The 24,288-nt window shown below is 38.1% G+C and overlaps 8 protein-coding genes and 1 pseudogene across 12 annotated transcripts; 4 read left to right on the top strand and 5 right to left on the bottom strand.

Annotated features, from left to right (window-relative positions):
• Positions 1–397: 397 nt before the first annotated feature.
• Positions 398–2,243, bottom strand: LOC128258872 (uncharacterized). Its single transcript, XM_052990846.1, has 2 exons — positions 1,173–2,243; positions 398–1,109 (listed from the first exon to the last, which is right to left on the bottom strand). Exons 1-2 carry the CDS (start codon positions 2,209–2,211, stop codon positions 910–912), a joined length of 1,239 nt encoding a protein of 412 aa, XP_052846806.1. The 5' UTR covers positions 2,212–2,243; the 3' UTR covers positions 398–909.
• A 1,245-nt stretch (positions 2,244–3,488) lies between these two features.
• LOC128258966 (uncharacterized) lies at positions 3,489–4,929 on the bottom strand. The gene is made up of 2 exons (XM_052991020.1): positions 3,845–4,929; positions 3,489–3,785 (listed from the first exon to the last, which is right to left on the bottom strand). The coding sequence occupies exons 1-2, from the start codon at positions 4,878–4,880 to the stop codon at positions 3,580–3,582; spliced, it is 1,242 nt and encodes a 413-aa protein (XP_052846980.1). The 5' UTR covers positions 4,881–4,929; the 3' UTR covers positions 3,489–3,579.
• A 2,132-nt stretch (positions 4,930–7,061) lies between these two features.
• On the top strand, positions 7,062–9,121 carry LOC128258859 (uncharacterized). The gene is made up of 2 exons (XM_052990821.1): positions 7,062–8,252; positions 8,781–9,121. The coding sequence occupies exons 1-2, from the start codon at positions 7,136–7,138 to the stop codon at positions 8,978–8,980; spliced, it is 1,317 nt and encodes a 438-aa protein (XP_052846781.1). The 5' UTR covers positions 7,062–7,135; the 3' UTR covers positions 8,981–9,121.
• Positions 9,122–10,360: 1,239 nt separating this feature from the next.
• On the top strand, positions 10,361–11,942 carry LOC128258847 (uncharacterized). The gene is made up of 3 exons (XM_052990795.1): positions 10,361–10,987; positions 11,044–11,572; positions 11,640–11,942. The coding sequence occupies exons 1-3, from the start codon at positions 10,433–10,435 to the stop codon at positions 11,822–11,824; spliced, it is 1,269 nt and encodes a 422-aa protein (XP_052846755.1). The 5' UTR covers positions 10,361–10,432; the 3' UTR covers positions 11,825–11,942.
• On the top strand, positions 11,845–13,304 carry LOC128251762 (uncharacterized; annotated as a pseudogene).
• Positions 13,305–14,000: 696 nt separating this feature from the next.
• LOC128258956 (uncharacterized) lies at positions 14,001–15,695 on the top strand. Its single transcript, XM_052991009.1, has 2 exons — positions 14,001–15,124; positions 15,186–15,695. Exons 1-2 carry the CDS (start codon positions 14,059–14,061, stop codon positions 15,368–15,370), a joined length of 1,251 nt encoding a protein of 416 aa, XP_052846969.1. The 5' UTR covers positions 14,001–14,058; the 3' UTR covers positions 15,371–15,695.
• Positions 15,696–15,797: 102 nt separating this feature from the next.
• Positions 15,798–17,611, bottom strand: LOC128258937 (uncharacterized). The gene is made up of 3 exons (XM_052990957.1): positions 16,677–17,611; positions 16,400–16,616; positions 15,798–16,168 (listed from the first exon to the last, which is right to left on the bottom strand). Exons 1-3 carry the CDS (start codon positions 17,517–17,519, stop codon positions 15,975–15,977), a joined length of 1,254 nt encoding a protein of 417 aa, XP_052846917.1. The 5' UTR covers positions 17,520–17,611; the 3' UTR covers positions 15,798–15,974.
• A 1,063-nt stretch (positions 17,612–18,674) lies between these two features.
• LOC128258905 (uncharacterized) lies at positions 18,675–20,996 on the bottom strand. The gene is made up of 4 exons (XM_052990897.1): positions 20,353–20,996; positions 19,604–20,103; positions 19,129–19,492; positions 18,675–19,070 (listed from the first exon to the last, which is right to left on the bottom strand). Exons 1-4 carry the CDS (start codon positions 20,555–20,557, stop codon positions 18,877–18,879), a joined length of 1,263 nt encoding a protein of 420 aa, XP_052846857.1. The 5' UTR covers positions 20,558–20,996; the 3' UTR covers positions 18,675–18,876.
• Positions 20,997–21,804: 808 nt separating this feature from the next.
• LOC128258830 (uncharacterized) lies at positions 21,805–24,237 on the bottom strand. 5 transcript variants are annotated; one of them, XM_052990742.1, is made up of 5 exons: positions 23,848–24,237; positions 23,103–23,319; positions 22,551–23,047; positions 22,132–22,501; positions 21,805–22,080 (listed from the first exon to the last, which is right to left on the bottom strand). In XM_052990742.1, the coding sequence occupies exons 1-5, from the start codon at positions 23,935–23,937 to the stop codon at positions 21,875–21,877; spliced, it is 1,380 nt and encodes a 459-aa protein (XP_052846702.1). In that variant the 5' UTR covers positions 23,938–24,237; the 3' UTR covers positions 21,805–21,874. The 5 variants fall into 5 exon arrangements, with proteins under 5 accessions (XP_052846702.1, XP_052846722.1, XP_052846713.1 ...); XM_052990762.1 differs by having other exon boundaries at positions 23,524–24,237; XM_052990753.1 differs by having other exon boundaries at positions 23,103–23,365; positions 23,524–24,237.
• Positions 24,238–24,288: the final 51 nt, after the last annotated feature.

Consider the following 24,288-nt stretch of genomic DNA (forward strand, 5'->3'; position numbering starts at 1 on the left):
ATTTCACACAATAATAAAAATCTCAGCTGATAACAGTTACAAGCCCTTGAAAAATGGTGAAGATTCAAGATACGTAAAAAGATGCATCGCAAATGTCTGGACAAACAAAATAGTGTGCATTTATATACATTTTATATAGTATAAAAATAAAACTAAGCTGAAATACATTTTTATTGTTCATAAAGTAATCAAAATTATAATATTATAACGATTTCACAACCGTTAAAGTATTTTACCCGTTTCAAAATTGGACTGAAACCTTTGGTTGAGCATTGAGTATTTATAATATATAAAAATTATAAGAGTTAAATAGCATACAAATTTATTGGTAGCGTTATAAATATCAAGTATACGCTCTGTTGTCTCTCGAACACTTGTTGAGCTTTTATTTAACAACAACAACAACCAATACACGTTTATTTGTAGCTTTATAGATATCAAGCATACGCTCTGTTGTCTCTGTTTATTTTTCTCTCTAATAAGGACGCATTGAATATGATATATCGGCACAAACTTCCAAAATCAACTATTTTTGGTTGTGTTTTTTAAACAGAAGGGCTTAGCAACATTTGATCCAAAATGGTATATTTTGCTATTTATAAGTGCAAAGTTAGCTAAGTGCTTATTTATTTATTTATGACAGTAACACGGAATACAAGTTTATTGGCAGCTCTATAGATATCAAGCTTACGCTCTGTTGTCTCGGCTTATCTGTCTTTCTTAGAAACAAGCTTAGAATTTGATAGACCGGTACAAACTTAATTATGATTGTGTTTATTGAACAAAAGTACTTAAAAAATTGTAGTTAAATATTAAAACATTTAATATTTTGCTATTCATATTTTGAGTTCTAATTCTATAGTACAGGGTTAGGATAAAAGAGAACCACTTGTAAAACGTGGAGCCTGTTCAGTCGGTGACATCTAGAAGCCCACTCCTATCGAAGCGTGGCAGCTCGTACTTAAGATTGTCCTGCAGTCTCTTGTTGGTGTACAACAGTTTCCGGAAGTTACGTCCCCGATCGTCATCCTTCATCAATGCATTAAAATCGGCATCGGCGTTCTGATCATTGGTCATTATAGCCTGGTTGACCAAAGCAACGGTCACAGCTATTTAAATAAATACGTATAAGGTGAACAAGGTAACAGCTGGGGAAAACTCTCTTAACTCACCAAAGAATCTTCCCTTTTCCAGCTGCAAAATGAGCTGCCTCAAAGTGGGAGTGTAGCCAGCAAAGTTAAGATCCTTGAGTGTTTCCACCAGCACTGAGTGGTAATACTGAATCAGCTCGTCCTGCTGTTCGAAGCGAATTTTGCTCTGCACTGACGTATTAAAGAAATAGTGCAGATCAACTGCAGGCGAGGACCAGCTGCAGAACTGGAAATCAATGAGGGTCATGTCCAGTGGTTCCTTCTTCTCTCCATAACGCAGCATCACGTTGTTAACCCAATAATCACCGTGCACCAAGGTGTTAAACTCTCCCAGCTCTCCCATTACTCGCTTTTGCAGCTCCTTCAATTTCTTAGCATAGTGCTCACCCAGTTCGGGACACTCGTTGGCAAAATCAGCAGCCACGCCCACCAAATTAACAAAAAAGGGCGCAAAACCCTGGGTATGACGATTGAAAATGCCATGATCGAATTGGGTCAACACTCCCGGTTGACGTTCATTTAAGACAGCCGCTGCAGCATGCATTTTGGCCAACTTTCGCAGGCCCAAGCGTGTGTGCTCCAGGTCGAAACCAATAAGTCTATCGGCCATGATATATTTGGCCACAGCCAGGTCCTCAAAGATGATGGCCTCGTGTTCATAGTCCACATGAAAAGTCTTAGCAAAGAGTTTCTCTGGCTGACGGGTTTTACCAATCAAAGAAGTCAACTGGGGCAAGATCTTGTCGTACATACGCATTTCCGTAATGCTGACCTGGTACTGCGAGAATATGCCCGAGGCAAAGGCATCGTTCTCATATGTGGTCTTCACAATATAGTACTCAATCTCGGGGGTTTTGGCGCCACTCTTCAAATACAAAACCTTTACGCGGGTCATAACACTGGCATAATTGTCACCCTTGGCAGTGGCAGGCTTTATTTCCAGATCGGTGATCCTGAGATCCGGATCCTTCTTCAGATCCTTGAGCAGGCGTTCCAAATAAGGTTCATCCAGCCAAACCGGCGCCGGATGGAAGTCGTCTTCTTTGCCCTGCTCCACCATGATGATGCTCAACTTGAGTTCTGGTTCGCCGGGTCCAGCCAAAGGCCCCATTTATAGGCAGCCAGTGTCGGCATAATCTCGTCGTCAGCGATCACTACAGATCCCACATTATGGTATGCCGTAAAGCAAGCCGACTCAGACACTTACGGGGCTGATTTAAATGGAGATTTCAACGCTAGCGACACGCGAATATCTAAAGCGGACTAGATAAGGTTAATCTCGCAAATCGGTGCACGCGTTCATAGGTGATGTAAGTTGTACGCGAAAAAAGTTGCTGACGTGGCGCTTTAAGATTACTACTCTCTCGTTCCCGTATGAATTTAGTCTTCTTCAACGCCCATAAATCCATCTGCCCATTTGCATAGTTAAGCCCACATAAAAGTGTACAGATTTGAGTGGGTTTCACATGTGGGGGGTTATTTACAGATTTACAGTGGCATAGTTTGATTCTAGGTAGCAGTAATCGACGTTCATATTTTATTTCTATATATACACATCGGAAAAGTGCTATTTCACAAGGATTGTGGCTATAGAAAGAACCAGAAGAAGCCTAGCTATGAAAGTTTTTAGGTACCATGTTAATAGTTAAAGGAAATAAAAGAATTTCAAGTGCCCTGATAGCAGGTTAGGGAGATAAAAACCAAAAAAAATGTTGACTGCATACTTTCAGCCAATAACTAAAGTGTTGAGAATTAAACATGAAAAATAAACTAAAACCTGATAAAGCTTATCTAAACATTTTTAGCGGATTCTAGGAATTTAACATTTCCCACTTTTTGAAAAATTTTTTACTTCTTGTGAGACGATGGGACAATTAGTACAACTTAAAGTGAACTCATAACAAGCTAAAATAAACAAAGGGTTAAAATTGCAGATGGCCTATTAATTATTGCTTATACGACATGTGCGCGCTTAAATTTTAAACAGTTCAAGAAATGTAATATTTCTTTCTTTTGGAAAACTTGTTAAGTGATACCTACCTTGCCAAACGTTATTTTTAGTTTTGTAATAAGATATAAATGATACCAAAATTAACAAAAGGCCAAATATACGTATGAGTGATATTCCTTACACTCATCTTGGAGCATATTGCATATTAAGAATTGGTCATACGACGTGTGCGCCAGTTCATATATTGATTTGTTTGGTTCTAGAATAAAACAGTGTTATTATTGTTGTTGTAAAGCATTTAATACAACAGGATCTAGACCATTCTAACCACTGTTGCCTCCGCTTTATTAAAATAAAGCCTCTTGTTTAAAGAAAATAGTGATGTGTAAATGATAATAAGAGTATTTATTACAAACAAGTTGTTATATTAATATTCATAGAACTAGGGAACCCACTAAATCACATTCCATCATCTCATCAACAGGTCTGATTCACTTCCAGCAGGCCTTTTTCATCGAAGAAGGGGACCAGAGAGTGAAGATTTTGTTGAACAGTGGGATTGTTATACAATCGGTTCTTGAACCGAATGCCGCGCTCATCGTCGTTCATCAGGGCATTGAAACAGGCATCCGTGGGATCCTGGCTGAGCATGACTGGCTGTACCACCACAGTCGAGTGCATAGCTAAGTAAAGTTATAAGTTAGTAAGAACTTTATTTGATAAGCTAACTAAGCTTACTCACCGAAGAATCGCTTCTGCTCCACCTGCAGCTTAAACTGATGCAGACTGGGAATGGGATTCTGAAGGTAGTTGAGCTTCTGCAGCGTTTCACTGAAAATGCTGTGGTAGAACTGAAAGAGACCACTTTGCTGATCCCGACGCAATGGTTCCTTGAGCGAAGTGTTGAAAAGGTGATGGAGATCGATGCAAGGCGAGCCCCAAAATGAGTACTGAAAGTCAATGAGCAGGACATCCACGGGTCGTCCTGTTTCCGTATCGTACTTGAACATCACGTTATTTGTCCAAACATCGCCATGAGCCAAAACATTCACATGACCCGGAGTGGGTGCAAAGCACTCCCTGCCAATGTCCATGTAGTGGGGAGCCAAGGCGAATAGTTTCTCCCCATAGTGGGCCAATTTGGGCACCTGGCTCATCCAGCGGGCAGCGGCCAAGAGACCACCCACAAAGTACCCCTTATAAGCGTTGGTGTAGCGGTTGAAGAAACCACGGTCGTACGTTTCCAGGCACCCCTTTTCCCTTTCATTTAAAACTGCGGAAGCTGCATGAAGCTTGGCCAATTTTCTTAGGATTAAATGGGTGTGCTCCTCATTCAGGCGACGCACTCGATCGGCCATTACATAACCCGTCACAGAGAGATCCTCAAATATAATGGCCATTCTTTCGCGATCCACAAATATGGATGTGGGGAAAATCCTTTCATAATCTCCAATTTCATTTAGCAAGTCCCTCAGCTTGGGCAGCACTTCCTCGTAGATTGTCATCTCCCGATTGTAGATATCATAAGGAGCCATCAGTTCCTGGGTCAGTTCATCATCATCGATTTCTGTCTTCACAATCAAATTCTGAAGATGTTTCTCCTGATTGGACAGTGTAAATTGCACTCGTGCCCGGGTCAAAACACCTCCGTAGTTTTCTCCGGGTCCCAAGGCGGGATTTATCTGCAGCTGGGTGATGGTCAGGCCATCATCCTTGTAGTGAGAGCGAAGTGCCTGCTCGATATACTCGTGGGTCAGCCACTCGGGTGCCGATGCCATCTTTTCTGGTTGAATTAAATTCTCAAAGTACTGCACAAAATACTGAACACATACGCTAAGTCGGCTGCTTTTATACTACCCTTTAGTGCAGTACATTTGTCAAGGCGAATTTATTGGTACTTTCTGTACGTGATATGTACTGCACTCGGAGAAATACACCTTACTCTAGCAACCTGTCAAAACAATAATATAACTTACTTTAAAATACATTTTATTAACCCACTTGTTAATAATATTATAAAATTTCTATAACACAACGTTTTTTATTTCATTTAAATTTATTTGGTTACAAAGGTATATTTTTTCACAAATCATATTGAGAAATTGCGTTTAATTTTTAATTTATAATTTTGCATTTTTTTCAATATCTTTGTGAAACTCTATTTTTAGATTTAATTAACTCTACAGAAAGTTCGCAAAATAAAAATAATATATATTTTTTGTATCTCCATTAAAATATATGTCAACCAATCTCAAAACATAATAAATTGTTAATGCGTTACAAATCTACAAATAATTTATCAGTATAGTTCTGCGCAAAATAGGTCAGAGCTTACAGCACATTTCGCAGTTTCTGTTTCTTTTTTCTTACATTCCTATAGGTTTTTCTAAGTGTATTTGCACTGCCGTAATCTTCTGACGCTTTTAGGTATGATGCCTTGGCAAATATTTGCACCTTTGGGGATTAGCTCCGTTTGGCTACAGGTCTCAGATATGCGTTTCGTGTGCCGGAATCGTGCCATTGCTCAACACTGTGGAGATATAGTATCTTTGGATAGATATGTGTTGGGAACAGACGCCCACTGGACCATATCATTAAGATACAAACATTAATGAAGCGGATCATCCGGAATCCGTAAAATTAAGCCTCATTTTCATATTCCGTTTTCATTTTTGTGCACGTCCTATCACGCGGGTACCCACTCATCATCATAATTCTCCCTTCGAGAGCTTCCATTGTCTTACGTAAGCAAGTAAATCTTTTATAGCACCAAAATGGCATTGTGACAACATCTACTACTTTATATTTGCAAGACATCAAAAAAAGTTGTTTGCCCAGACTTTCTTAGAAACTGATTCAATATTTAGCGAGACGTATTAAGCTAGTAAAATTTATTTGCTATTTGATGGCAAGGCTTTTCTTCAAAATAATTGAAATATATTAGATTATATCATTCAATATTTACATAGACGAATTATAATAACTTTTTAAAAAATGATTTGAATTTTGGTTTTGAGTGATTTTTGCCATCTTTGTCCCCAGCCAATTCATTGAGAAAGTAGTTTAAACACCCATATTTACCTAGACAAAGTAAACGTAATTTATCAGTTAAACCCGCAAAGTTAATTAAGTTAAAAAATACAGTCCAGTTAAACGTTAAAGATAAAGTTTATTAAGTTTGGCACGTAAAGTATAGTTACTAAAACTGTTTCCTTTCTGAGAGACTATATATTAAGTAACAACATTTTAAAAGTTTTAAGATCAAGCGAAAACTGTATATAAAAGCAGGCTAAGGTTTAAACAATTTGATGGTTTAAATATGCCGTGATTTAACTTTAAAGTAGTTTATCTTAAAGTTTTTACATATACCCTATTTATTAAAAAAATTATAAATATTTAGAAATTTATATTTTAAAAGTATTGAAAATTTCAAATGAATAATTGATAATTTTAATATACCGTGTCTTTAATAGTTTAATGAAATTTAAGGACTTGATCTTTAAGTTTTTAAATATATCTTTAATCTGATGAACTTTAAGAAAAGGTTATCAATGCAAGCAATTGTATATTTTCCCTATATCCCTAAGATTTTTCCCAGCGTCTGACGTTAGCATTTTGACAAATCACTCGCTTTTGGAATGATATGGCTGGGAATCGTTTGTCGTTTAGCGTTTGTGAGCCTCGGGTAATTACCTAAGCAAACACTTGTGCATCCCTAAGCGCACAGAAAGTGCTGTAAAGATTAACTGGCTTGCCTTCGACAAACTCAAACTCAAACAATTAGGCAGTAGCCTAGTTCAGATTGCCGGATGGGTTCTGGGGGTGTGCTGAATGTGTTTGCATACCTTCACAGCTACAAAATCTGCAATTTTATGGTTATATTAATCACATCTGTGGGTAGAGCGTTATATCTAGGAGCTGGGAACAGTTTACGCCGTCTGATGTCTGAGATTTAGCCATAAAAGCGGCAGTGCTCTGAGTTTTGGGCACAATTGCGCTTGCAAGTCTCACCGTTGAAAGATCACTTCTTAAAATGTCGGTTTCGGATCTGATTGGTGCCATTGAGGCCATCCCTAAAATCACAGTATCTACAGTATCTCCTGAGACGAGTTCGATTTTTCTGGATGCCCCCGAATGGCTAACGGAAAGCTATCTGCAGGATGCCCTGCGAAAGTACTACAAGGATCAGAGGATCAGGATCAATTGGGTTAAGGTTAATCCTGCCTTGGGAAAGGGCGAAAACTACGGTGGAGTTTTGACCCGCGTGAAGGCTCACTTTACACGCAGCGATGGATCGACCCAACTGGGTCACTACATTGTAAAGTCCACCTTCAAGGGCAATGATTTTGCCCAGAATACCATGGAGCCCTATGACATCTTCAATAGGGAGATGACCATCTATGAGCAGGTCCTGCCCAAACAGAAGGCACTGCTCCAAGAGATTGGCGATGCCGAGCAGATCTTTGCCGAGACCATGGCCGTGGATATTGATAACTCAGCTTTGATTTTCGAGGATCTGAATGCTCGTGGCTTTGTGATGCCAGATCGTTTGGCGGGATTGGACCTGAAGCTAGCCCGAATGGTGCTCCGAAAGTTGGCCAAGATGCATGCCACATCGGCGGTTTTAAATGAGCGTGAGGATGGAAGTTTGGAGGGTTACGATAGAGGGTTCTTCAACCGGTACACTGAGAACTATGCGCCTGCCTTCGTTGGCATGTTCCAGGCGGCCACTCGTCGTGTGGCCCAATGGCCAGGATATGAGAAGTGTGCCGAGAAAATGGAGGCTCTGGTGCCCATCTACATGGAACTGGGGAAGCGAATCTTTGACATCACCCCAGGTCACATTAATGTCCTGGCTCATGGCGATCTGTGGACCAATAATGTGCTGGTCAAGTACGACAAAGAAACAGGGGAGCCCATGGATGTGATTATCATTGACTTTCAATACACGGCTTGGGGATCGCCAGCTCTCGATCTTTTCTACTTCCTGAACACCTCCCTCGAGTTTGACCTGCATCAGAACCATCAGGAGCAGCTGATTGCCTACTATTTCGGAATTTTTACGGACACCTTGAGGAAGCTGCAGTACCAGGATAGAGTTCCCAGTTTGCATCAGTTCCACCAGCAATTGCACCAGAAGAAGTTCTATGGTGAGTAAAATAGTCTGGGGAAAAACAAATTAATAATGGTTGGTACCAATTTTATAATACCATTAAAATCCCTATTTGATCTAAACCGAACTTACGTAGATAGAATTGATAAAATATTGAATACCTCATATCATATATTATATATATCATATGTATATCGTCTAAATGATTATAATTTCACTGGTACAAAATTGATTTTTATACCTGAAAATTTAATTGAAATTCAAAGCATATTTAACTTACTATAAGTAAAATGAATTTTAATGAAATAGGAACTTTTTTAAATCTAATATTTTATTTTATTTCACAATATCATTATAAAATAATATAATATTTCATTTAAACATAAAATATCAAATTTTAAATCAATGTCTTTTGAAATTCATACAAATATGAACATATTTTGTTAAATTACTTTATTTTCTAAATTATTTTTACATCATTAAATTATTTAACCAGTTTAAGCTTAGGGATTGTAGCTATAGCTAACATTTTAAATAAATATAAAATTGTTCCTTCAATTTCCAGCTGCCCACACCTCCATCTCGGTGTTTCCTATCCAGCGAAATGTGGAGACTGCAGATGCCGATTTCAATGCTCTAATGGAAAACAACCAGCGAGCCATAAACTTCAAGAATGCCTGCTATAAGAATCCGATTTCTCAGAGGATTTTAAGGGAACTCCTGCCCGGATTTGTAGCAGAAGGATTGCTCGATGTATATCAATAATGGATCATATTATTTAACACCTGTGCTTTAAAGTGCACAATAGGCCAAAATGTACATAGAATAATATTAGACAAATTATATAAAGGTTAAATAATGTAATCTCAATTTTAAACTGTATCAAAAGTATCATAATTATTCATAACACATGTATAATAATATTCATATTATTAAATTTATCATTATACATTTTTTGCCTTATTTTATGACATAATAGAAGTAGATTGTTTGTTCTGCAAGTGATCTATTAGTTTGATTGGGATACCGGCAATAATAAGGAACTTTAGTAATCAGAAAGATACTGTGATTAAAAAACTTTAATTTTTTATCAGTTTTTTTGTACCTGTTGTAAAATTCTTAAGTGGTTCTTTTATTTAACTAATGCGAAAATCAATTTCCATTGATTTTATTTATTCCATTAAATAATTAATACTGTTCAGCCGTTAAAGGTAATAACTAATTACTGATCAATAAAAAAGGCGGTGTTTGCAAATGCAAAAGGCTTTTGCAAAGCCTTACCTAAGCTCAACCGTTATTACTTAAAATGGGCCAAGCCCGTGATCGTGTGATCCATAACCAACTAGAATTGCACTCACAATAGTCACTTGTCGGAGAGATTGTGCAACGACAAACAAAATGAGTGACAAGTTAGATGCGGAAGAATTCAACGACGACGAACTGGAGGCTCCCACATGACTAAAACCCCAGTTTATAGGCGAGATTCTAAGCACTTACGAAAAAGCCCCTAAAATAAAAGTAATTGATGGGTAAATGGGTATTAAGTGTCTAATGCAAGATTAAATTCAATGGCAATTGGTAGCGTTCTTCTTATCTTGTGGGTACTTTGAGAATTAAATAGAATTTAAATAGAATTGGAAGATTTTTGCAAAAAAATTTTATTTTATTTTATTCACCAAAAAAAGTTTTATAAAGAAAGAATATTTTCCAAAAATCTGTGTTAACCGCATTTCAAAGATTTATAAAAATGAAAATCAATCACAAAAGTTTTTTAAAGAATTTTTTGAGAATTACAGCGCATTGGCTAGGTCTTATTAATTTATATTGCGAAATTGTAATCTGATATTTTTACAGAAAATCGCATTACGCAAGATTTTAGTAAAGCCAATAGTAAAAAACCGTCATTAATTTGAGAGTATTTTATTTTCTTGCTTGCAATGAAAAAATGAAATTTTCCACGAAAGTTTGTATTATATTTCAGATTTTTCCAATGATAAGTTGTCAATAGTTCTTTATCCTTTAGCACAACTTTTAGAGCATTGATAAGATAATAGGGTATTTCACACGAAATGGAAACATTTCAACGCAAAAGCTTCAAATCGATTTCAAAAGCTCACTTAGCAAACCTTTAAAATGAGGAGAGACGCATTTAGGTATAGTATCGCCAGTTCGTATAGTATTCCGGTTAGTCGTATTGTGCGGGACCGCGAAAAAAAGATGACAGATACCGCTGATAAGGAACAATTCAATGACGACGAATTGGAGGCTCCGTCATGGCTGAATGCTCAGTTTATGGGCGACGTTCTGAGAACCTACGAAAAGGATTCCGAACTGACAGTAACCGATCTGAAAATCACGCCCGCGAGTGCCCAGGGAGATCACTATGCCAGCGTTATGTTTCGAACCACTGCCAAATATACCACATCGAAGGGAGTGTTCTCCAAACCGCTTATTATCAAGACAATGCCCGAGCAGGAAGGTCACAAGAAGGACATGCTGAGCAAATCGCATTTGTTTGAAACTGAGATCGGAATGTACTGCCAGGTACTTCCTGAGTTCGAGAGGATTCTTCAAGAAGCAGGGGATACCACTAAGCTATCTGTGCCCTGCATCTACCACAGTCTAGAGCCGCGCCAAGTGATGATCTTTGAAGACCTGGTGCCTCTAGGATACTTCGTCATTCGGGATCGTCCCGTTTCGCAGGAGGAACTTAAGACCGCCTTCGCGAAGCTGGCCAAATGGCATGCAGTCAGCATAAAAGTTATTAAGGAGGTGAGCTTAGTTCAGGCGGTGGTTTCATTATACTCTTATATTTCATTTACCAACAGCAACCTGCCTTCCTCAAAGACTACAGATATGGTCTATTCGATATGCCCACTATACACAATGATCCCTTTATAACCACCGGCATGGGTAGCTTCATAGAAATGCTGGACAAAATACCCGAACTAAAAAAGTATAAGCCTCATTTTGAAAAAATTAAAGATACATTTTTGAAGAGGCTGGAAGTTGAGATGCAGGAATACCACAAAAACCGGCGAAATGACGCTTACTATGTCCTGTGTCACGGTGATTTCCATTTGCGCAATATGATGTTTAAGAACAATAAGGAGACAGGAGCTCACGAAGATACCATGCTGGTGGATTTCCAGATCAGCAATCTTTGCCCCATTACCGTCGACCTCACATATTCCATATATATGTTGATGGAGCCGGAACAACGCGGGGAAATGGGAAAGGAATTGATCAACTATTATTTCACAGTTCTAGTAGCCACCCTCAAAAAAATCGGATACAAAGGTGATATGCCAACCCAAGCTAAGCTCTGGGAGCAAATGCATCGAAATAAGTATTATGGTAAGTGGAAGTCCCAACTAACCGCAAAATCGAATTTAACTAATATATTTTTTGCAAACCCCCTTAGATTTCTTTTTGATAAGCACTTTTCTTCCCGTTATACTGGCCATCAAATCAAATACTTTTAAAATGCATGATTTAATCCAGAACCCGGAAACTCGCCAAAAGACCTACTTTCTGGATACTTACGTAAACGATGTTACCAAAATGTTGCCCAAATTCGAAAAACTCGGCTACTTTAGGGGTCTGTAATTTCAATACTGATTGGGATTATGTTAATAATGCCAAATGTTGTAATAATAAACTAAGCCAACCTGTTATCTGTTTAATTAATACACATAATAAATAAAGGAATTGTTTTTGCAATCAATTTTGATTTTTAATGACAACTCTATCGAACTGGAAAAAATATGGCTGCATAAATTATATCACGTTGTTATCTTGTTTTTACAAAATTAATCATTGTACATTTTTTATTATTTGCTTTGCATTGTACATATACTTTAAAACTTACATTTTCTTTTAGTTTCATTGGTTGTATTTGATCCTTAACTTGAAAATTCGAAAAATTCTAAATAGCATAATAATGTTCCTTAAAATCAACTAAGAAAGCTCTTATGAGTTAATACTTGCTTATGCAGCATGAAAACCAGTTTTTAAGGCATGATAAGATTAAATAATTTTTTAATATAACTAAAGTAAGCAAAGATATTTTTTTATAAAAAGCATCTTCGCTTCATTTCTGAGCATGGAATTCTGAGCACCTATGAAAAGGCCCCCGAATTGAAAGTAACCGATCTGAAAATCACACCGGCAACTGTCCAGGAAGATCACTATGCTAGTGTTATGTTTCAAACCAGTGTCGCGTATACGACCTCGAATGGGAAGTTCTCCAAGCCGCTGATCAATAAAACAATGCCGGTACAGGAGGTTGTGAAGGACGTGTTGGCATTTGTCGCATTTGTTTGAAAATGAAATCGGAATGTACTGTCACGTTCTGCCTGAGTTTGAAAGAATCCTCCAGGAGGCAGGGGATAATACTAAGCTGTATGTGCCCTGCATCTATCACAGTCTGTAACCAAATTTTCTTAAGGAGTTCAAATATGGCTTATTTGAAATGCCCACCATCACAACTGATCCTTTTATAACTACTGGAATTTTGAAAAAATAAAAGTCAATTACATGCAACGGCTGAAGGTTGAGATGCATGAATATTACAAATATCGGCGAAATGATAGACACTATGTTGTGTGCCACGGCGATTTTCATCTCCGAAATATGATGTTTAGGCAAAACAAAAAGACAGGAGCCCAGGAGGTTGTCATGTTGGTGGACTTTCAGTTCAGCAATTATTGTCCCATTACCGTTGTCCTAACCTACTCCATATATATTTTGATGGAGGCGGAACAGCGCTGGGATTTGGGAAGGAACCAGATCAACGATTATTTCGCAGTTTTAAAAGATTGGTTATAACGGAGAACTGCCCACCCCAACAGAATTATGGGACCAAATACCACACAACAAATACTTTGGTAAGTTTGTCAACATGTCTTATTTGCAGCGGATACTTAATTCCATTCTAGATTTCTTTCTGATAAGCACATTGCTTCCAATGATGTTGTGGTTTTAATCTAATAATTTGAAAATGGATGATGCGGTTCAAGACCCTGAAGCTCGAAAGAAGTCCTATTACTTTAACATGTACATGTTATTCTTAGACTTTTTAAATTGATTCAAAGACTTTTATAGGAAATAAGATAAAGATTGATTCACTTATAAATTGATTACACTATTTACACAATAAACCGAGTTATCTGAGATATTTTTTTGAAGTACCAATTGTATATGGGTATTAAGTGTCTAATGCAAGGTTAAGTTCAATGGCAATTGGTAGCGTTGCTCTTGTCTTGTGGGTATTTTGAGAATTAAATAGAATTTAAAAAGAATTGGAAGATTTACGCAAAAGACGTTTACTTTTTTTATTCAAGAAAAAAAGTTTAATAAAGAAAAAATATTTTCCAAAAATCTGTGTTAACCGCATTTCAAAGGTTTATAAAAATGGAGAAATGGAGAATGAGAATTTATATTGCGAAATGTAATCTGATATTGGTTTTACAGAAAATCGCATTACCCAAGATTTTAGTAAAGCCAATAGTAAAAAAACTGTCATTAGGTTGGGAGTATGTTATTTTCATGCTTGCAATGAAAAATTGCAATTTTCCACGAAAGTTTGTATTATATATCAGATTTTTCCAATGATAAATGGTCAATAGTTCTTTAAAACTTTAGCGCCACTTCTTTTAGAGAATTGATAAGATAATCGGGTATTTCACACGAAATGGAAAAATTTCAACTCAAAAGCTTCAAACCGATTTAAAAAGCTCACTTAGCAAACCTTTAAAAGGAGGAGAGACCCATTTAGGTATAGCATAGCCAGATCGTATAGTATTCCGGGTAGTCGTATTGTGCGGGACCGCGAAAAAAAGATGACAGATACCGCTGATAAGGAACAATTCAATGACGACGAATTGGAGGCTCCGTCATGGCTGAATGCTCAGTTTATTGGCGACGTTCTGAGAACCTACGAAAAGGCTCCCGAACTGACAGTAACCGATCTGAAAATCACACCCGCGAGTGCCCAGGGAGATCACTATGCCAGCGTTATGTTCCGAACCACTGCCAAATATACCACATCGAAGGGAGTGTTCTCCAAACCGCTTATTATCAAGACAATGCCCGAGCAGGAAGGTCACAAGAAGGACATGCTGGCCGAATCGCATTTGTTTTCCACCGAAATCGGAGCCTACACCAAAGCTCTTCCGGAATTCGAAAGGATATTGCTAGCGGCAGGGGATGATACTAAGTTATATGTGCCCTGCATTTATCACAATTTGAAACCGCGACAGGTGATGATATTCGAGGATCTTGTACCGCAAGGTTACTCCGTCATCCGAAATCGCCCGGTTACGCTAGAGGAGTTAAAAAAAGTCTTTTCCAAACTAGCGAAATGGCATGCAGTCAGCATGAAGGTGATGAATGAGCAACCCGATTTCCTGAAAGAGTTCCGGTATGGCTTGATCGAGATGCCCACCCTAATGACCGATCCTATGGTTACTACTGGAATGGAAAACTTTCTGAACATGCTAGATAAGATTCCTGAACTCACCAAGTACAAACCGCATTTTGAGAAAATAAAGATTGATTACCTGCAGCGTATGAGCGACGTGATGCAGGAGTACCGAAAAAACTTTCAATCTGATGGATATTATGTGATGTCTCATGGTGATTTTCATCTCCGCAACATGATGTTCAAAGGCGACAACGACGTCATGTTCGTGGATTTTCAAATCTGCAATCTGTGTCCCTCTACAGTCGATCTGACATATTCCATCTATATGTTAATGGAACCGGAACAGCGATGGGATCTCGGAAAGGATCTGATCAACTATTATTTCTCCGTTTTGGAGGACACTTTAAAGAAAGTGGGCTACAAGGCCGAGATGCCCACACAAAGTGGTCTGTGGAAGCAAATTCACCGACACAAGTACTATGGTAAGGGCATTATTTATTTGCTAGTTTTCAATTACTAACACCAACTTTTATTTTGATACAGACTTCTTTCTTATGAGCACCTTTTTACCAATGATGCTGGCCATTAATGCAAATCAGCTGAAAATGATCGACATTATTCAGGACCACGAAACCAGAAAGAAAGCCTACTTCTTAGATTTATACGTTGAAGATATCAAGAAGCTTCTCCCCAAATTCGAAGAAACTGGATATTTTAAAGACCTTTGAATTTTGTATGTTAAAGTCTTGTTTTCGCTATAATAGATTAAGCAATGACACCACTTAACGAGGTAAAAAAAGCCGTGACGATCTCACCTTTAACTTGCATAATGTCTTCAGTCAAGTGACTTCTTTGACGCTTACCACCAAAAAATAAAAACGATTTTAACCAAATTTAAAAAAACAAAACTTAAAAAACTGAAAAAAAATATAGGAAAGTAAAAAACAACACTGTATTGATGTTATGTCTGAGTATTGTAAATAATTGATTGTTTTGCTAATCCTTAAAATGTTCTACCAAACTTGATACACTTATACATATTTATAAAAAACTTTTTTCTTAGTTTTATTTAAATATATGCACATTGGCCAGAACTTATTGGTTTGTACATATTGGTTGTATTAATAACGAAAAAAGATGACCGACAACGCAGATAAATTGACGAGCTTTTAATTGATTGTTGAAACAATATTTGTTAATTTATTTGCATATAGAAAATACTCATGTAATTTTGTGTCTGGAACTTTTAAAGTCTACTCTATGTGGAAGCCCGAATACTTTTGTTCGAATGTTAAAGTGCTCTCTGTCTGCTTCTCTCTTCGTATTTGTCAATTAAATATCCAAGAATCCGGAGAGCTCGAACTCTTTGATTGTACGCTGTAGGAACGCTCGGTACTTGGGATTTTCCACATTTTCCCGGCGGAATCGATCGCCACTCTCAGTGCGTGAGTTTAGATCTTCCAGGTTCTCGAAACCAGCTCCTTCCCGGAAAATCAGTGGGGTTAAACAAGTAGCGCCAATCACACCTACAAAAAACGAAAGTTTAAGTAACAAAAAAGCTTATATAGTTTTAAAGGTATTACATAATAATATATTCTAAGAAACTACTATTTTTTGATAATAAATAATAATAAAATCTTTATTTAAAAATATCAATCTATTTCAGTAACTCAAAGAATATTCGTATAAATATATTAATTATATTACCCTCTGCAAGTGTTAAATAATTCTAATTACACTAAGAAGAGTTGACTCACCCATTAGGCTGGTGTTGATCATTTCGATGTGGAGCTCTTTGAGTGTGGGAATGTGTCCTTTGTAGTTAAGTTTCTCCAGGGTCTGCTGTAGCATCCGCTGATACTTCAGAACGATATACTTGAAGTGGACCTTGCGAACATTCTCGTTTAAAGAGCCGTAGAGAAAGTAGTTAAGATCGATGGTGGGGGAGCCCACATAGGCCAACTGGTAGTCCAACTGGAAACCAAAATATACCATAAAATAACTATGAAAACACCTACAATATCAAGGACTTACGGTGACCACATCATCCGGCTCCTTGGTCTCGTTGTTGATGTGGAACAGCAGATTGTTGATCCACAGATCGGTGAGGTTGAACACGCGGAATTCCTTGCCAGTGGACTCGAACATGGTGAGAGCTCGCTGGAGCACATTCTCGGCCAGCAGAAACATCTTCTCGGTGATCTCCTCGTAGCCCTTCCAGTGGGCCACCTCTTCGGCCACACAGCGGATGTTCACGGGGAAGAAGGTGAGGAAGTCGCGGCGGTCGGGATTCCGGGAGATGGGCGCCTCGTCGAAGAACTCCAGCACCTCTGGACTTTCCTGGGCGATGATGGCACTGCAGGCATGCAACTTGGCCACCTTCTCTATGGTGGGCAGTACGTAGTCGAGGTTCAAGAGTCGACCCCGCTCGAAGTTCTCAAATCCGGACAGCTGCATGTCCTCCAGGATGAGGAAGGGCTCCGGCGATTCCGTGGTGTAGTAACAAGTGGGGGCGATTTTCGTTTCATCTCCAATTGATTTGAGTAAAGCCTGGACTCGTGGCAGCACCTCTTTGTAGGCCAGGATTTCGCGTTTGAAGAGCTTACTCCTCTGAGCCACTGCCCCAGTTTGTCCTTTTGGATGATCCTTAACAATCACCGAGAACTTGCTTTTCGCTTGGGAACCCCTTTGAAGGTTGAAACTGGCGCGGTGCATTTCGCTGGCGAATCCAGCCGCCTGGTCACCCACTTGGGCGCTCTTCACCAGCAACTCACTGACCACCAGCTGCTCCTCCTTGAAGTGCTCTTTAAGGACATCCTGCAGGAACTCCACGGTGAGCCATTCCGGTGCCTGGTAGTTCTTGCTGCCGGTTCCCATTTTATTTCTATTTTTTTCAAGTCAGCTGACCAAGTGGAATGAGAAAAACCAACTTACGTTGGGGGCTATCGAATCAAGAATGTGGCGAATGGAAACATGTGACGGCTGGGAGAAAGATGGAGCTTTCATAAAGCTCTCTCTGTTGTCAGCTTTACGCTGGCTTATCAGCTGATTTGTGTATACATATATATTTTATATTAGGGTGGTCCAAAATAATGTAGTCTCACCGTTTGGTGTGATTGATTTTGGTAAAAAATCCATTTATTTAAATGTTATCAATTTTGTTTTAAGTTTTTAAGTTTTCATAAAAATTACTCATACCACACCTAATGTAAATTTTATATAATTTTTCGATCAAAGGAAACATTACGTTTAAGTGATAAACTAAGTATACAATGCAACGAATTGTAATGATATAATATGAACTTAAATTGAAGATTGATCTTAACAATATCATAAAAATTTGGACCACCCTTTTGTATATGTGGGCCAAGTGCCAAGCCATATGGCATCGAATCCAGTTTGTGGATAATTGTGGAACGAATTTTGTGGGTGTTGTTGGCTGATAAGAAAAGTAAGTGTGGGTGTGGTTTCTTAATATTTTCAGCGAAAATGCATTACGGAAACTTAATTAGAGGAAATGGTATAGTTTTTCTGTTGTAAGTTTTTTAAAAAGTAAATTTATAGATAACTCAACTTTTTAAAAAGATATTTAAGTTGTATTTTTGTAGATACTTTACTGTAAATAGGTGATAAATAAAACGTGATCTGATCCGAGGCACCTGTTGTGATCAGCTTCCATGACTTGACAATCACTTGGTATATTTGATCTTAATATTAACAAAAGTAAATTGAACAGTCAAAGAAGATGTGTCGTAAGTTTTTAAATAAGTCAACAGTTGAATCCAAATCTTTCTTTTTTATTTTATATTACTAATCAACTCCGTTTGGTAACGCCGATTTTTCTATACTAGCTATATTGCTTAAAAAGTATGATAAGTAACAGAAATGTATGATAAAGTAGGTTTCCTTTTGGTTAGATGTGATAAGAAATGACAATCAAACAAACTATTCCTATTTGGCTTATTTTCTTAAAAATAATTTGACGCAGTTAAGCAAAAGATAAGTCTAAGATGACTTGAGAAAACGAAAATACTGGCTTTGTATTTTAAGTGTTTGTTTATATATAAAAGATCGAACATATATTTTATTGTAACTTAGTCAAAATTGGTCTAAAAGTTTCTAAAAAACCTTAAACATTGCGGAATTGTTATTAATTATTGTCCGAAACATCTAGTTTTAAAGGGTTTAAATTCTTTAGGATATAACAGTCCTTATATAGGTAGGTAGAAAAGTTTTAAAAGTCTAGAATACCACGCCTGTAGAGGAAGGGGAATATACTGAGGGCAGCTCGTACGTACAGGGGATTTGTGTAGACCTTGGATCGGAATTGATCTCCTTCCTCTCCCGGCTGCGTAAGTTTAACCAAACTGGCCTCCGTGTCCACGGGTAGCAGAATAAACACCAAATGAGTGAAGGTCGTAAAGTAACCTAAAGCAAATAGTTTAGATTAAGAGGAATTTTCTTTGAAACAGTGATCCTAACTCACCCCAAAAGCCATATTTGATCATACTCATATGCAGTTCTCTAAGCATTGGCATTCTCTCGTTATACTTCAGAATTTTCAAACAGTGCACCAGATGTGTATGATAAATTCTCACAAAAAAGTCAAAATTCTGGATCCTTATGCTATGTCTGGCGGAACAAATAATAAAGTTCCATAAATCCTGGGCTGGACTGCCCCATTTGCACAGCTGGAAATCCACAAAACGAACTTGGTTGATATCTCCAGATTGAGTGTAGTTCAACATTATGTTACTGGACCAGAAATCGCCGTGATTAAGAACTTTGAACTCATGCGGGTTGGTGCTGTAGCAGCGGGCATAGGCTTGCACAAATTGATCGGCCGTAGGCTTTGGATAGAGTGGATAAAAATATGTTTATAAACTGGAGCTTGAAAACACTTTTAGGGCGGCTTTTAAGTGATTTTAAAAACTTGTTTAGTTTTAAACTGTGATACTTACGATGCGACTCACGTAGTGCTCGTGATCTTGCAGACCCCAACTGGCCATGGCTGTCTTATAACTCTGTATCCTTGCCTGATACGATTTGGATCGATTGTAGTTGGCTGGCAGGTAGATTCGTTGAAACTCCTCCGAAAAGTCTCCATTCCGTTGACGCCAAACAGCACTCGCAGCATGGAATTCGGCCAACTTCTCTAGCACCCGTTGCATTTGAGCCAGGTCAAAGCCTTTGAGGCGGCTGATGTTCCTATATTTCTTCGTTTGCAGATCCTCCTGGACCATGCATATCCGTCCATTAATTTCCTCCGACCAGTGGCACTTGGGTGCGAATTTCACACTCAATCCAGCCTGCTCGTAGAGAAGTTCCAACTGCGGTATGATCGTATCGTACATCATCTTCTCCTTGGGAAATATATTGAGGGTGTTCACAAAGCCACCATTTCCCCGGGCATCGTCCAGCATGGTCTTTACTATGTACGACTTTTGCTGTGAGAATCCATCTGTCGAAGGGTAATTGTTGTTATTAATAATCAGGGTACAAAACGTCTTGATTTTATTTTGTGTACATAAAACATGGTCAACATATGTTTTCTGTTTTAAGATCTGAATTCTGCTCTCACATGAATCTAGTATTTTGACAACAATGCGTATGGGTAATAGGCACTTACATTTTAAATGTTTTAAGGTATCTGTACCCCTGAAACTAGTTTGTTATTCAAAACAGTAGATGCCCATCCCCTTTCTCTTACCTTTCATCTCGATGTCAATGACAATGCGCATCAGAAGTGAAGTGTAGGTCTCTCCGGGCGGAGTGGCTGGAATAATCGAGAGGTTCAGGATGCGCCGAAATTCGCGAAATTCCCGTTTGAGCAGCCTCTTAAAGTAGGCCTCGTTGATCCAGGCCGGAATGCGGACATCGTTGGAGGCGCAGAACTTGTTGCTGTTATCGGGCATTTCGTGGTGTTGTTGTGGGGAGGGCTTCCGCCGGAATGAGCTCACTACGGCTATGCGTTGTTCCCGGTCCGAAGTTTGCGGCGCAACTGTTTCGCCTCGCCTTTCCTTATCGAGAATGTTTTCGCTTGTATTAGGCCCCGCGATGTTATTTTTAAACTACTGCACGCAGTCGAGGTGGGTGAGGTGCGCACTTTTAAACGCCCCGAAAGCAATGCCAATCGCCCGTCTAACTGGTTCGTCAACTCGACAACTCGGACACTGAGCATCGTCTGCCAAAAGACTCTCCCTTTGGACAGGTGGGTGATAATTGTTGGAGCTTTGCCCGCGAATGCAGTATCACCCGGAGCGGTCAAGCAAGTAGTAGGCGCCGGGTTTGCTTATCAGCGGTGTTGTGATGGGAATAATAACCTGATAACCAGACAGGTCGAAAAGCTCTTACGCCTGTCAAGTGAAATACTCTCAAATCTCAATTACTCTCAACGACTTTATACCGGACGGTATAAAACAGCACATATACATTGTAATTATTGTCAGCTTACAAAAAATTATTAAAAAATTATTATTTTTTTTTTAAAATAAAAAATATTTTTAGGCAACGAAAATAATTCTTGAAGGAAATTGAAAGGTTTGCAAAGAATACCACTGTAATTGGTATTTTTCTTTTTTTTCCTATGGCGATTTTTGCGATTAATTTTTTGATTCAAAAACTCATGAATTATCATTATTTGCAAAGCCTGGTATTTATAGTACATAAATAGGTCAGTGAAGATAACCTAGCAGCTTTAGTATTTATTACAATTAAATTAGGGTAATGTAACCAAATATTAATTTAGATAACAATTTTTTTGAGAGATCTACAAGCTTTCTATGAATCTCTAATTTTTAGATCTTCATCACCATTTTTTGACTTGCCTCAAAAATATTCCTTTGTGTTTTATGAACTGAAGGTTATTTTACTTTTGTGTTGCTTAGTACCTTTTATCAGTTTGTTGATGTAGATAAGTTGAGTACATGATAAGCAGACACTAAATTTTTGTATTATCTTATAGTATAATATGCATAAATATATGTAAGCGGTCTGAAGATGTATTCGAAGTTAGCGTGTAATAAAAATATCAGATCAAGACTTTTCCCCAATTCAAAGACGCACATTCTGAAAGACTAGCTGGAAAACTGTTTCAAGGTCTTCCGGTTTCAATTGTGGTGCAGCGTTGATACTCGCCTTGCAAAACTTGAAAAAACCAGAATCAATATTCGCACACAATTTATTTAATCGAGTCGCATGCAAACAGCATCGCAAGATGAATGAACTTGCAGTCACTCAAAGTCTTCGAAATTGAAGAGTCCGCGGTTGCAGCAGAAGGGATACAACTCTCTAATGATTTCTACAAAGGTAGGGTTGGTGTAGGATCGAACTCGGTACTTCCTGCCTATTTCTTCTTTGGATTGTAGGTTATGCAAATTACTTTCCTGGGAACTGGGTAGCAAATGACCGGGCAAGTGATTCATTACGGCAAAAACAGCTAAGAAGAAATAAAGGTCAGTTAAAGATAAAAGTTATATATTATACCTACCATAGAGTGTGTTGTTTTTCTTATAAATGGCAGATTGCATCTCTCTCAGTTGTGGAAACGGTTTTTCGTACTTTAGCAGGGTCAAGCAGTCAATAAGATACTCCCAGTAGATTCTGACAAAATTATCAAACTCTTTATAGCGCAAGTCCTTCTCCGCTGAAATAATTATCATCATCAGCAGATCCTGGGCCGGGCTACCCCATTTGCCGAGCTGGAAGTCCAGTAGAAGGGCCTCACTTACGTTGCCCTTTTCATCGTACTTGTACAGAATATTGCTTGCCGAAAAATCGCCATGAGTGAGGACATTGAAGTCCTTTGAGTCCACTTCAAGGGATTCCAGGCATATTTTTCTGTACTGCTCTGGAGTGGGCTGTAATACAAATTGTTAGATGTCTATAAATAGTCTAGGAAATTCATACATAATTCCTGAGATAACACTCATCCATGCCCCAAGTTTGCATGGCTGCCTTGTATTCCGGAGACTTTGTTTCGAAGCTTTTAACGCTGTGCTCGATATTGTCTATTTTGGCGAATCCATGCTCGAAATCAATGGGATATGGTCCATTTCGATCTTTATAAATTACACTCGCAGCATGGAGTTCAGCCAATTTTCGAAGCGACGGACGCATATGCTCCATATTGACACCTTTGTTTCGATCTGCACACTCATAGTTCTGCGCTGAAAGATCCTCAAAAATGAAATATAGATTTCCCTCCATCTCTCCGATTTCCAGGCATTTGGGCACCAGCTTTAAAGGTCTACCAGCCTCGCAATAGATTTTCTCGAACTCGGGCAAGTAAGTGGAGTACATTTGCTGCTCTTTTTGGAAGTAACGCATCTTATTCACAGCCCTGCCACCCTTTTCTATGTCCAAAGTGGTTTTAACCACATATGTTTTCCCTTTCGAAGTTCCATCTGTAAATAATTGGCTTGGACAATTGTTGCTACTTATGTATATTTCAGTACCCACTATTCATTTCTAATCCCAAGTACACACGAATCATTATTGATGTAAAATTACCACCAGGCGGCACGGCGGCCACTGTAGTAAACTGAAGAATCTTCGTATAATCAGGCTCGGTCTTTGCCAGCAAACACTCAAATTTCGATTCGTTCAACCATTTTGGTATAAAAAGACTCTCGTTGGGATTGTCAATCTTCTCAGAGCGCGACATGATTTCAGCTGTCTTCAAATTCAAATGACATTATGATGAGTTTGTCATGTCAGCTAAGCTAATTATCATGTAAGATAAGATAAATTTGAATGTTATGTTTATCATTTAAGATAAGATAATTTTCCCAAACTTCGTAGCCATTTTCTTTATGAACTTTTTTTGTGAATATAATAAATAACAATCTTTTTTATGGAATTTTGAGGAGTACAAACTTACAAGTTTCCAACATAATAATTTTTGTGAAATATCCTGGCCTTCAAACTCAACAATTAATTTGGAGATAGCTAAGCCAAATGGGCCGCTTTAAATTGGTCTATGATTCTATTACACTTGCTTAAGTTGTATTTTCTGATCACTTATGATGTCTTCGTCTATGATATTAAGAATAAATTGCAATAACGGAGTTTCTTGCAGATTGTTGCTTGTCAGGTCGTCATGCATCGCTGAGTGGCAGAATTTTATTAAATTCGTGTGGATTCTAAACTAAAACTTTTTAGATCAAAGGGCACTTTTGTGAGTTTTCAGCTAGAATAGACATACACAAAACAATGAACAATTGGAAAACACAAACAGTAAGGACACAATTTGTTTTAACAAGTATTCTGACACGCATTGACGTTGATTTTTCATATTCTATTAAATTTTTTTATCCATTCAAACACTTTGTACGTCGTATGAAAAAATGGAGTAAAATTTGCGAGCTTTTTCATTAGAGATGAGATGAGGCCATTGATCGATTGACTTCTATCGATTATTGCAATTTATGGATGGCGCGTAATTTTTTTTTAAGTTAAGGATGTAAAGATTTAATAAAAGTTTTTTTTAAGTTAGTAGCTTTAAAAATTTGCTATATGGCAAAAAATGGTATTAATCCGTAGTTCGGCGCACAATGTACAATGTTGGTACCTAAGCATAAACATAATTAAAACTAATAAAATGAGCCTCTCTTAAAACATACCTTGGGTTATTAAAAATTATCAT

Source organism: Drosophila gunungcola, chromosome 3R (genome assembly GCF_025200985.1).
Source record: "Drosophila gunungcola strain Sukarami chromosome 3R, Dgunungcola_SK_2, whole genome shotgun sequence".
Lineage (NCBI taxonomy): Eukaryota > Metazoa > Arthropoda > Insecta > Diptera > Drosophilidae > Drosophila > Drosophila gunungcola.

What these genes read in the sequence shown, in the direction of transcription:
- LOC128258872 (XM_052990846.1), bottom strand. Translation starts at nt 2,211, where the DNA reads ATGGTGGAGCAGGGCAAAGAAGACGACTTCCATCCGGCGCCGGTTTGG. An exon ending in GGAAAAGGGAAGATTCTTTG is followed by an intron (nt 1,110 to 1,172) that starts GTGAGTTAAGAG and finishes TTATTTAAATAG; the next exon opens with CTGTGACCGTTGCTTTGGTC.
- LOC128258966 (XM_052991020.1), bottom strand. Translation starts at nt 4,880, where the DNA reads ATGGCATCGGCACCCGAGTGGCTGACCCACGAGTATATCGAGCAGGCA. An exon ending in GGAGCAGAAGCGATTCTTCG is followed by an intron (nt 3,786 to 3,844) that starts GTGAGTAAGCTT and finishes AACTTTACTTAG; the next exon opens with CTATGCACTCGACTGTGGTG.
- LOC128258859 (XM_052990821.1), top strand. Translation starts at nt 7,136, where the DNA reads ATGTCGGTTTCGGATCTGATTGGTGCCATTGAGGCCATCCCTAAAATC. An exon ending in GCACCAGAAGAAGTTCTATG is followed by an intron (nt 8,253 to 8,780) that starts GTGAGTAAAATA and finishes TTCAATTTCCAG; the next exon opens with CTGCCCACACCTCCATCTCG.
- LOC128258847 (XM_052990795.1), top strand. Translation starts at nt 10,433, where the DNA reads ATGACAGATACCGCTGATAAGGAACAATTCAATGACGACGAATTGGAG. An exon ending in GCATAAAAGTTATTAAGGAG is followed by an intron (nt 10,988 to 11,043) that starts GTGAGCTTAGTT and finishes ATTTACCAACAG; the next exon opens with CAACCTGCCTTCCTCAAAGA. An exon ending in GCATCGAAATAAGTATTATG is followed by an intron (nt 11,573 to 11,639) that starts GTAAGTGGAAGT and finishes AAACCCCCTTAG; the next exon opens with ATTTCTTTTTGATAAGCACT.
- LOC128258956 (XM_052991009.1), top strand. Translation starts at nt 14,059, where the DNA reads ATGACAGATACCGCTGATAAGGAACAATTCAATGACGACGAATTGGAG. An exon ending in TCACCGACACAAGTACTATG is followed by an intron (nt 15,125 to 15,185) that starts GTAAGGGCATTA and finishes ATTTTGATACAG; the next exon opens with ACTTCTTTCTTATGAGCACC.
- LOC128258937 (XM_052990957.1), bottom strand. Translation starts at nt 17,519, where the DNA reads ATGGGAACCGGCAGCAAGAACTACCAGGCACCGGAATGGCTCACCGTG. An exon ending in AGCCGGATGATGTGGTCACC is followed by an intron (nt 16,617 to 16,676) that starts GTAAGTCCTTGA and finishes TTTGGTTTCCAG; the next exon opens with TTGGACTACCAGTTGGCCTA. An exon ending in GATCAACACCAGCCTAATGG is followed by an intron (nt 16,169 to 16,399) that starts GTGAGTCAACTC and finishes CGTTTTTTGTAG; the next exon opens with GTGTGATTGGCGCTACTTGT.
- LOC128258905 (XM_052990897.1), bottom strand. Translation starts at nt 20,557, where the DNA reads ATGCCCGATAACAGCAACAAGTTCTGCGCCTCCAACGATGTCCGCATT. An exon ending in CATTGACATCGAGATGAAAG is followed by an intron (nt 20,104 to 20,352) that starts GTAAGAGAAAGG and finishes ACCCTTCGACAG; the next exon opens with ATGGATTCTCACAGCAAAAG. An exon ending in GATCAAATATGGCTTTTGGG is followed by an intron (nt 19,071 to 19,128) that starts GTGAGTTAGGAT and finishes TATTTGCTTTAG; the next exon opens with GTTACTTTACGACCTTCACT.
- LOC128258830 (XM_052990742.1), bottom strand. Translation starts at nt 23,937, where the DNA reads ATGAAAAATCAACGTCAATGCGTGTCAGAATACTTGTTAAAACAAATT. An exon ending in CCAATTGTTCATTGTTTTGT is followed by an intron (nt 23,320 to 23,847) that starts GTATGTCTATTC and finishes TTGAATTTGAAG; the next exon opens with ACAGCTGAAATCATGTCGCG. An exon ending in AGTGTTATCTCAGGAATTAT is followed by an intron (nt 22,502 to 22,550) that starts GTATGAATTTCC and finishes TTTGTATTACAG; the next exon opens with CCCACTCCAGAGCAGTACAG.